Source organism: Stegostoma tigrinum, chromosome 13 (assembly GCF_030684315.1).
Source record: "Stegostoma tigrinum isolate sSteTig4 chromosome 13, sSteTig4.hap1, whole genome shotgun sequence".
Lineage (NCBI taxonomy): Eukaryota > Metazoa > Chordata > Chondrichthyes > Orectolobiformes > Stegostomatidae > Stegostoma > Stegostoma tigrinum.
This window is the reverse complement of record NC_081366.1, coordinates 57481608-57493751: the sequence shown is the minus strand read 5'-3', so window position 1 is coordinate 57493751 and position 12144 is coordinate 57481608. Positions and strand designations below refer to the sequence as shown.

The following is a 12144-nucleotide window of genomic DNA, read 5'->3' as shown; positions in this document are numbered from 1 at the left end:
CTCACACTCATCTGCATTAAATTGCACTTGCCAATCCTCAGCCCACTTCCCCATCTGATTAAGATCCCTCCACAATTTTTGATAACTTTCCTTGTTATCAACAATGCCTCCTAATTTTGTACTATCTGCAAACTTATTAATCATGCCTTGTACATTCACAGCCAGATCATTTATGTATATAACAAACAGCAAATGCTGATTTCATTGAAAATGCACACATTTCATCAAATTTTAAAAGAGGCAGAGCTGCTTGTTATCGCCACACTGTATAGATCATTGACTTAGTTAAACTCAGGGTACTATGAGTAATCTAGAACATTTACAACTGGAAGAATTTGTTGGGTTGGAAAAGATGTAACTAATAAAAAGGATAGGCCTTAAGAAAAATAAAATACAAGCCCAAGAAATTTTCACTTCAGTCACAAGAAAACCTTCAGATCTAGCCCAGATTTTAAAATCTCATGCTGTCATTAAGACTGAGTCTCAATGAATGTGGACAAAACTGATATATCAATGAAAAAAAAGTTAACCTTCTCAAACAACAGATTATTTAAGTTCTAAAGCACTGACCATATAGGCAAAAACACAACTAAAACTTCCACCAGGACCACATGTTGTATAATCTAGTACAGCCGCAACCCAACATACAAAAGGTGAAAGAGTATGAAAGGTAACAAACAATGGCCTTTTTCAATCAAATCTGCACTTGTTCAATATACATTTTCTTTCTTGCCATCTTCTCCAAGATTCATGCAACTAATAGGTGAAAGTCGTGGTTTTCTTGCCCGTGGCCAAAAAATATTTTCCACAATAAATTCATGTGGTGCTAGACAGATATATGACAGGAAAAAAAACGTACACTGTGCAATAACGTCCAAGTACCTGTACTATTCTTTGTGCGGATCCTGTTACACTCACCTTGTTTACGTACATCGTCCACAGCTGCGATTAGTTCTTCCTTCAGGTACTGGCTCTCATGAGCAATTTTATCACCTTTCTCCAGGAAATTCTGTGTTGCCTGTTCCACAGAAGCAGCCAAAACATGAGCTTTTTTAGAGCGTCCTTTCTTTTTGTTAGACGGCCCTCTGTTGCTGGTGTTAACAAGGGTAGTCACCTGAAAGTATAATTTTAGTTTTAAAGTCCTAATGGATATTAAATTAAAAGAGCAAAAGGAACAGTAATTTGCATTTACATAGTATTTTTAATACACCAACTACCAACTACCTGGGAGACAGGGATGGAATCAAGTGAGTGGTAAGCCAAAAAGGGAAGGGGTGGGGTGGGGGACTTGACGTTGAAAGAGTCTCTAGAAGGAGAGAAGGGAAATTGAACAGAGAATTCAGAACATCTAACTTAAAGCCATAATTAATCGTGGAACAAAACAGGGAAGCCTCCAATCTTCTAACTCAAGACATTCTGTACAAAGTTTAGAAAAACTCTGGGTAGAAGCATACTTGTCTGTTTAAAAAGTTACAGCAAGGACAATTTAAATGAACACCAGAATCTCAAGCTATAAGAATAGGGTAGTGAGGGAACTGAGTTTACATATAAATAGTGAATTTGAACAAACTGAAACTACAGAGGAAAGCCAGGAGAACACTGGAATTGTCACATCCGTAGGTTTCAAGAGCAAGCTGAGATAATTTCAAAAGATTTGCAATGATAGAATGGTGGAAAAGCTAAGCAGTCATGACTCAAGAAAGGAGTGAAATTTCACTAGCAAAGGCAGCCAATTGCATCAATTTATGATAAAATCTTGAGTTAGAGTAAAACCAACTACCTGGGAGACAAGCGTACAAGTTCAACGTGAAATATTGTGCCCTAAGATCTAAACAGGCCCAGACTGGATACATGGTCATGACTGAAATAGTAACTTTATCCAGCATGGGAGATATTCTCAAATACAGAAAATGTGGGAAGCACAATTCGCACTCCGGATTTATACCAACAAATTTCAATTCCAAGTTGGTCAAGAAAACTGCTATGTCAAAGGCTCATCTATGAATCATTTAGGCCTGGTATTGAGGATGGCGAAATACCATGCTGCATACCAGCATTCCTCCCTGCTGTTCAGCAATAGATAGATGACAACAATCAAGCAGCAGCAGCACACTGAAATTCTTTGCTCGGGCAATCATGCAAGAACATACAAGTCAGAGTCACACTACACAGAAACAGACCCTTTGGTCCAACTCATCCATGCTGACTAAGTTTTCCCAAACAAAACTGGTCCCATTTGCCTGCATTTTGCACACATCCCTGCAACCTTTTCCTATTCATGTACCTCACCAAATGTCTTTTCAATGTTCTAACTGTACCTGTCTCTTCCTCTAGCAGTTCATTCCACATACAAAACACCCTCTAATTGTCACAGTGCCATACTACATGGAAACAGACCCTTTGGTCCAAGTAGTCCATGATGACCATAACACCAAACTAAACTAATCTCACCTGCCTGTGCTTGGTCCATATCCCTCCAAACACTTCTTATTCATGTACTTCTCTAAATGTCTTTTAAACATTGTAACTGCACTCATATCCACCACTTCCTCTGGAAGTTCATTCCACACACATCACTATGTTAAAAAAGAATTGACAAAGCTTCCCCCTCAGGTCCCTTTCAAATCTTGCTTCTCTCACGTTAAAAGCATGCAACCCAGTTTTGAACACCCCCACCCTAGCAAACAGATCTTTGCTTTTCACCTTATGTATGCCCCTCATGATTTTATAAATCTCTATAAGGTTCACTTCCTATGCTTCAGGGAAAAAAAACTCAGCCTATCCAGCCTTGTAACTCAAATCCTCCAGTCACAATGACATCCTCATAAATCTTTTCTCAACCCTGTTCAATTTAATAAAGTCAAAAAGTTACATTTCATGCAACTTCCTCTTAAAATTTGAGATAAAGCTAAATTGTTAAACAATACGGTCGTAAAAATACTAGTTTATATCCTGCAAGAGAAAGTAAGAGAAGGACTTTAAAATAAAACTGCTTGACAAAACAGCTGATAATGAAAGATCCATATTTCTGTCATCGTCAGGAAGGGCAAGACACACGGGAGTAAAATTCCAATGACTATTAAAAAAAGTATCACTTTTCCAAACCAGCACACAATGAATGGCCTTAATTGAACCTTTCCAAGATGAGTGAAGCAGTCAATGGGGGCATAAAAATAAATTATTTTCTGTAGAGTCCAGAGCAAGGCGTACAATGTTATAATTATGAGGGTCAGAATGATCATGGGTGACATCAAGCAGCACTTCTTCACAGAAGAGTGCAGCAAAAACTGAGTCCCTGAAAAGTTACAGGTCTGTGAACTGTAAATTTCAAAACAGATTTTTATTAAGCAAGGTGATTAAGGAATGTGCAGATGTTAGATCTTATTTGGCAAGTTAATTAAGAAATATGAAACAAAACTGAACAAATCAAGTTACTATACAAATCAGAGGGCCCTCTTGCGGTGTAGTGGTAGTGTCCTTGCCCCTGAACTGACAGACCCAGGTTCAAGTTCCAGATGCTCCAAAGGTGTGTAATGTTTCTCTTACAAAAAAAATTTTAAAAAATTTAAAATTGTACGATACAAACCAGTCATGACAAAACAGACTCTACGGCATGACTGGTCTATTCTTGTTCCTATTGTTCTACTGCATACCACCAATCTAGCACATCATTTCCAGGAGCACAAGAATCAAATTTGCACAGCTGACATATTTTCTCAAATTTCAACTTTAACGTACAAAGTAAAAGGAAACACTGCCAAATCGCCATAGTCATTCCAAAGTATACTCCTTACAACAATTCCTTTCCCAAAACATTTACATGGTAAGTCAGGATAAAATCAAATATCAGAAAAGCAAACCAAACTTTTCTGTTTACTGCTGTTAATTAATTGACATAATATTATTACATTTCTATATGGTGAAGCTGTTAAGTACCATTTCTTTTTTCTGATCTATGGTCACTTTGTTATAGGAAGGAAGGTTTATATGGAAGATTTAAGTTATATAGTCAGGGCCTTTTTTCACTGGAGAGTAGGAAGTTGACAGGTGATGTTATAGAAGTTCACAAAATCACAATGGGTATGCACTGGGTTAAAGGTAGGTGTCTTTTCCCTAAAATGGGGGATTTCAAGGCTATGGGACATATTTTTAAAATGAGAGGAGAGAGATTTACAAAAGACACTGAGGCAAAGATTTTACACCGTGGATGGTTTGCATGTGGAATGAACCTCGAAGTGGTGGATGTGGACAGTTACAAAGTTTAAAAGAGACTTCAGCAAGTACGTGAACACAAATGGTTTGTAGGGACACGAGCCTGGAGCAGGCAGGTAGGATTAGTTTAATTTGAGATTACGTTCGGCAGGCTCTGGTTGGATCGAAGGGTCTGTTTTCATGCTGTATGACAAGGAGAAGTTTGTAACTCTATGTATTTCTGTGGAATTTTCTAACCTGTGTAACCAAAGGTTCCAATAGACGTTCCACCGCTAAAGTCCTTATTTCTAGATTTTTCGGATCCCATTTGAAGCTAATATTCTGAGTGTTGATTGTTGACATGATTTCTTGCCTATCAATAGAAAAGAAAAAGCCAATTAGAATCTTTTCCCAGCGCTCAGCATTCTATGATAAATAAACAATCTGTGAAAACTAATTATAATAGTTTTACATCAATAATGAATTTTGTAACCAATCCAGAAGGACAGACAGTAGGAAAATAAATGTTATGAAACAAATTCTGTTCTCTCATGAAATTCAAGCAGACGTTAAGTCTCATCTGCACTTCATACAGTGAATGATGAAATTAGCAATTTTTACTGCTCACAGGCCTATTAGTTACTTTGGCCATTTTATCAGTGAATGGTAAACTATACACACATGGTCCAACCTGTAATTATAAAAATTTCTTAACCAACAACAAAAAATTACTAGAAAATCTCAAGATCTGTTTGCAAGAAAGTTTGTAGGCTCAGGTTGCCGATAAGGTTGTAGGTATTGCTCGCCAAGCTGGTGGGTTTGGTTGCAAACATTTCATCACTGCTAGGTAACATCATCAATATGCTTCCTATGAAGGCTTGGCATTCTGTCCCACTTGCTATTTATATGCTTTGGTTTGCTGGAGTGGTTGGTATTACTTCCACTTCTGTTTCTTGGTGGGTTGTACACAGAATCTCAAGATCCAATCTCTATCATGACTTGGTATGCTCTGGAATATCCTCCAACAGACCTTCAGATTATGGTTTCACTCTTAAAACTCCTCCTTTTAATCAAAAGAAAGGAATGGATTTTGTATTCCTTCAAAGTTTTTACATTAGTTTACCTTTAACTTACAAAACAAAAATCACTTTCTGGACTGCACTTAATTCAAGGATGGGACATGTTTCATTTTGTTCTCCGGCTTGTTTATAGTCAGGAGTTCTCTCACACAAAATGAATACTTTCTTCTCCTAATCACTCATGGTTTTCTCTTCATTGTCATGGTCCAGACCAAACTCACTCATAATATTCAGAAGACAAGGTCTAGGCCCTAACTTTTGTTCTATTTTAAGAGGTAAATGTAAAGTGTTGCATTCCGGATACAATTCAATTGGTCAAACTACCAGATTTAAAGCAAAACACATTGTATTCATCCATCATTGTTACAATACAACAAAAGAAATTGGAATAAATTGACTCTATTGGAAAACTTCATTACTAAAAGTTATTTTATCTATTACTCTGTTCAATGTTCCAATATAGTAACATCCCGTAAACACACCCTTGACAAACAGCAAAAGCAGAACACAGATTGTCTCACATGCAATTTCTGTAGCAGGTAGAGAATTCCCAGGTTTTGGTTGTAAATGAGGGGGGGAAAAATAGCCTCCAGTTCTTCAAGACCTTAATAGCAATTGCTGAAGTAGTTCCATGAGATCTTAACCACACCCATTCAGGCTGCTTCTATTATTTCAACATTTTAAAAGATAAAGGCCTCAAGACCTGTTTACTCTAGTGTCTCTGATAGACTGCTCAAGACCTTTGCCTTAAAACCTCAGAAGAACACCAAGACAAAATATGCCTCTTAAGGCCACAGTATCATTATATCATCTATTAATCACTACTGGTAATTTTTTATTTTCAAATTGCTTAATTTATATTCAAAGCCTGTTAGGGGCAATGCAGACCATCAAAGGTGAGGCGCACAGGTGTGTGCGTGCGAATGTTAGAAGGGGAGATAAAGCACTCTACCCTTGCAGTGCCCATCTCATTCCAAAAGAGATCAATACTATTGGTGAACACCACATGCTCCCTTTCGAAAGGTTCCCAGCCATGACCATAGCTGCGAAGGAGGGACAGACAGCAGCTATGGTACCCTCCACGGCCTGCTACTAGGTCCTGTTAAATGGGCAAGTTGCCCAAGTCAGGGAACAAATCCACAAGGAGGTCCTCTGAATTGCCCATAAAAAGTCACATCTCCGCTTTTTCTGCTATGTCAGTCCTCCTGCTGTTTTAATGATTCTATCTTTCCATAAATTAAACTTTTAAGTCAACATGGCTAAACATTCAAGGTAGGGTGGCCTCTAAGCTTGTATTTACTCCACTTTCTACTGTTAAAACTTCAATTCCCATAAATTATGTCTAAACAAATGAACCTTGAATTCACTGTTTGCAAATCATTGCCGAGGAAGGGTGTGAAATCAGTGGTCAACTAAGTGCTGCAGCATAACATGAAAAGTTTAAATGGAGGAAACTGAAGCCTAATCAAGACTGCATACTGGACAAGTAGTCCAATAGCCCAAGACAGTGCTGGAGGGGAGAAAAAAGTGGTAGACAGATCATCTTGGCTACCAACATAGCTGCAAAAGCTGACCTAATTTCTTCATTTGATGGCACCAGTTCCAGCATGTAAGGAAGAGCAAAACAGGGACAATGAGATCTCTAAGAACAGCAAGGAAAACACTGCGGTCAGAAACTGAGGTATGGATCTAAGCAGCTGCAGTTCAAACGAGCCAGGAAATGCAGGAAAGAAACACCAAAGACAGAGTGGTGTGGTGGGCAAGCAGTATCAGTGGAATTCGACATGGGAAATGCAAAATAGTCAGAAGCTCATGCTTCTAATTCCAGATATTTCAGCACTGTTTAGAACATATTTGAAGAGTTTAAAAGCTATACTTGCAAGCACAGACTTAGGTTATAGTACAAGTTCAAAGCACACAAGATAAATTGAAAATAGGTGTTGGATGTGAGTTTGGTCGCTGAGCTGGAAGGTTAGTTCTCAGACGTTTAGTCACCATTCTAGGTAACATCCTCAGTGAGCCTCCAACGAAGCGCTGGCTCACTGATGATGTTACCTAGAATGGTGACGAAACGTCTGAAAACTAACCTTCCAGCTCAGCGACCAAACTCACATCCAGAACCTCAACTTGAGCTACAAATCTTCTCAAAACTCGCTGAAAATAGGTGTATTGGGCAAACGATTGCAGTTGTGAAAGGGAGGAATACAGTATCCTTGGAATCAGGGAGCCATGTACATTATCAACCAGCTTTGCACTAAGATGGAAAACCAGATGCTGGGAAAGGAGATGGGGGTGGTAGAGAAAAGAAGAAGACGCACAGTTTTGGTTTTAGTGACATAAACAATTACAAGCCCTTTCTCAAGGATCTCGGAGGCTGGGAAGTAGATTAAGAAAAGTTGAAACTGTAGAAGCATAAAAATTTAGCCTTCCTGGTATAAAAGGGGGAATAGTCAGATTTGGACTAGTCAGCAATCATAGTACAGCACAATGAGTAAGAAGGTTGAAGAACGCAGAAACATGTAAAGTTGGGAAAGGAATGACTACCAAATAATTTTGAACTGCCCATCAGCACAACTGCATCAACTTTTTGGCAGGCAACTTTAAATGATACATAAATTCCATCAGTACACATTTGCAAAAGTGCAAATTTTGTAAAGATATCTACCTATATTTATAAATCATTAATACAATATTTCTGAAAAGACAAGTGCAAGAATCCCAATAATCATAAGTCATAATATAGAAGAAAAAAAGGGATGCTGATTGACACATCATTGATTGTTTTCTCCAATGGCAACATCTCAACTAGAGAACCAATAGCTCCCAATGTTCCTGTGTAATTCAACAAGGTAGAAGGTTTAAATACATTTGCTTTGTTTGCAGAGAATAAGTCCCTGCACACGAATGTGCGCATCTCCAGTGTCTCAGAAACTGTTCAAACAAGTTGATTAGAAATAATTAAGTGACCTGTATTATGAGATTAAATTATTTTAAGTTAGTATAATGAATAGTGCATTGTTCAGCTCCTCACTTGCAGAAGGGTAACGAATTGCTTTCAAATATATTGTGAGCCATGAAGGCAAAAATCTACGTTCACATATGAAAGGGCTAGCCTACAGCACACAAACAGGATGGTCCTTACACCCCATTTCATCAATGAACAATTCGGCACTGTATAAAATGTTGATTCAACTTACTACAGTTAGTTCTTAATGAGCTATGTACGGTAAAATTTTAATTATCCAGCACCAAACGGATCAAGAGTGTGCCAACTGATCAAATATTCAAAGGAGGTCCACATACACAATGTAAAAACGCACACTAAGAAATAGAAACTTAATACAGAAGGTATACACTTCACTGTCATACTTTATCTACAGTATAAAATCAACTGATTAGTAATGCTTTGTCTTAAAAACTTAGAGAGAGTCTTCTCACTTGCTTCAACCGACTACTCAGACAACATGGTACGTTATGGTAGGTGAGGAGAAATTGACTCAAAATTGAACCAACTATTGATATTTCATGTGGCCATTTGATTGAACAAAAAAATGTTTACACTGAGGTAAGTAAGTTAAACCATAACTGGACAGAATAAGACAGTAAACATCAGAGATAATGGGAAGTGCAGATGCTAGAGAATCCAAGATAACAAAGTGTGAAGCTGGATGAACACAGCAGGCCAAGCAGCATCTTAGGTGCACAAAAGCTGATGTCTTGGGCCTAGACCCTTCATCAGAGAGGGGGGTGGGGAGAGGGTCCTGAAATAAATAGGGAGAGGGGTGGAAGCAGACTGAAGATGGATAGAGGAGAAGATAGGTGGAGACAGTATAGGTGGGGAGGGGATGGGCCAGCCTGGGGAGGAGGACGGACAGGTCAAGGGGGCGGGATGAGGTTAGTAGGTAGGAAATGGTGGTGCGGCTCGTGGTGGGAGGAGGGGATAGGTGAGAGGAAGAACAGGTTAGGGAAGTAGGGACGAGCTGGGCTGGTTTTGGGACGCAGTCGGGGGAGAGGAGATTTTGAAGCTTGTGAAGTCCACATTGATGCCATTGGGTTGCAGCATTCCCAAGCCCAATGGTGTCGATGTGGAAACTCATATTCCGCTTGGGAACCCTGCAGCCCAATGGTATAAATGCGGACTTCACAAGCTTCAAAATCTCCCCTCCCCTCACTGCATCCCAAAACCAGCCCAGCTCATCCCCATCTCACTAACCCGTTCTTCCTCTCACCTATCCTCCCCTCCTACCTCACGCCACATCTCCATTTCCCACCTACTCACCTCATCCCACCCCCTTGACCTGTCCGTCCTCCCCGGGCTGGCCCATCCCCTCCCCACCTATACTGTCTCCACCTATCTTCTCCTCTATCCATCTTCAGTCTGCTTCCACCTCTCTCCCTATTTATTTCAGGACCCTCTCCCCATCCCCCTCTCTGATGAAGGTTCATCCAGCTTCACACTTTGTTACTTAAGACAGTAAACTTCACTGTTTTTGGGGCACATAGCTTCTGCCAATTTATCACAAGTGCCAGTTCATAAAAGGTGCCTACTAAAACGTCTGCTGTATATCATAAAAAAATTCGACCACGAATACATAACTTACGAGCTGTACTCCTGCAATGTGAACTGCGACTGAAGAAAGCCATCAATATTGTCATTACATTACGATATCAAAACTATCTTCCGAATCTGCATTCGTTGAAATTTTGAACTTAGCAAGTTGCAGCTTTGATCTTAATGATAGTACACACACGCAAATAGATGGTATAGCCATGTGACCCTTTAGGTCACCACTCACTGTGAGAAATGTGCTTTTGATGGAATGAACTCTATTCAGTTAGAACACTCAAATCTCCTGTCCAGTTTACATTTCTGATAAATAGACGATATGTTTGTAATGTTTAAATCAGCGTGTACAATTTTGCGTACAAAGTTTCTTGCAGACTTTAATGTGCTCCATTCCATGCTCAAATTCACTTTTGAGATGGATTTAACTTGCTCCCTCACCTCCACGTGCTGAGGAAATTCACCAATTGTTTCTCTACTTCTGTCGAACACCAACCTGCCTTCACTGGCCAATGTGTGTGTGGGTTCCATGCACTGTAAGATTGGTCTTATCAACAGTCTTGGAGATAGAGCCTTATCAATTTCCTCGCCTTGCAAGCTTGACAAAGTGCATCAAGCACTTCTACTGGACAAGAGTTTTCTCAATCAGATCACTGTTCACTGTGTATCATGCAAACTCATAAATGGAGCAAAGACTGTCATTTGAGCCTAAAATTGCCTGGTCAACCTCAAATGGCCCTAGAAAGTTCAAGTATGCCAAAATTAAGAATTCATTTAGCAAGTTGTTTTACAATGCTACCATGCAGCAGAGTCATACAGTCACAGTTGATAAACAGCATGGAGACTGACACTTCATTCCAACTCATCCATGCTGAGTAGATATCCTACATAAATCCAAGTCACATTTGCCAGCATTTGGCCCAAATCTCTCTAAACCCTTCCTATTAATATTCCCATCCAGATGCTTTTTAAATATTGTTACTGTACCAGCTTCCACCACTTCTGGCAGCTCATTCCATATATGCACCGTCCTCAATGTCAAGAAGTTGCTCCTTAGGTCCCTTCTATATCTTTCCTCTTTCACCATAAACCCATGCCCTGTAGTTTTAAACTTCCCTAACACAGAGAAAAGACTTTATCTATTTACCCTATCCATGCCCCTCATGATTTCACAAGCCTCTGTAATGTCACTACTCAGCCTCTGACGCTCCAGGGAAAATAGCCCCAGCCTATTTAGCCACTCCCCACAGCTTAAATCCTCCAACCCTGGCAACATCCTTGTAAATCTTTCCTGAGCCCTTTCTAGCTTCACAACATCCTTCCTCTAGGAGGGAGACCCGAATTGCATGCAATACTCCAAGAGTAGTAGGATAATGCCAGGTGCCCAAAAAGACATTCTGTCAACCAAACATCTCAACAATGTCATATATGAAATTTGACAGTGGTGCAATGTCAAGCACGTTCTTAAGCTGTACATTCCAATGACAGGCTGAGTAAATCAAACAAAGTTCCTCTGACTTTACATAAAAAGCAGAGTACCAACTACACTAAATTCATTGGTAAATTTCTAAAAACAAACATTTTCACTAGCCCCATACAACACTCAAGCTTCCAAGCATAACTGTCCTGTTCTTGTAAATTTACATTTACGAGGTTCTAAACTTTAAACAAGTCCAATAAATGTACACATACTTGGAGTTTATAATGTGTTTTAGACATTATAAATGCATCCACAACCAAAACATTAAGCTTTGGAAACGTTATGGCTAACAATATTAAAAACAAGGAGTGAATCCCATTAGCTGCATGGGCACGCATTTAGCTTACTGGTGCGGTAAGTACTTCCTTAGTACATATCTCAACCAAAACCTCAGCATACAGATATGACCACAGTCTTGTCTCTCCAATCATCTACATACTGATTTCCCCCTACTCAGGGAATCCGAGTCCAGCTGTTCATACAACGTAACACACAAATACCAATGCAATACCTTGACAACTGCACTGCACGTGAAGGAGGATTTTCAGTTCCTATGCCTTAATTATTGATCAAAGCAATGAAATTGAGAAAACAATAAATATAAAGTAATTTTTTCTTGGTTTCAATTAGAAAAATCTTTGCATGGCACAAGAATTTGGCTGCATGTTAGTCAAAACTCTATTTAGCAGTCAACAAGAAATTGTTTCAAAATCTTTATTTTTATGCCTGACAGAGCTAATTGGCATGTTTTGATGAATAAAAGTGTAGGGAAGGATTCTCTTGTAGGCCATAAGGACAACAATAACCGGTGATATTTAATGTCACATAGC

The 12144-nt window shown here is 39.2% G+C and overlaps 1 protein-coding gene across 1 annotated transcript in view; it reads right to left on the bottom strand.

Moving 5' to 3' along the window:
- Positions 1–12144, bottom strand: part of ctnna1 (catenin (cadherin-associated protein), alpha 1) — a 155318-nt gene that overhangs the window by 133898 nt on the left and 9276 nt on the right. Inside the window, exons 2-3 of the mRNA XM_059650755.1 lie at positions 4450–4564; positions 919–1114 (exon numbers count right to left, since the gene is read on the bottom strand). Of these exons, the coding sequence (XP_059506738.1) occupies positions 919–1114; positions 4450–4554 (301 nt within the window). The 5' untranslated portion in view covers positions 4555–4564. The remainder of the gene's footprint in view (positions 1–918; positions 1115–4449; positions 4565–12144) is intronic.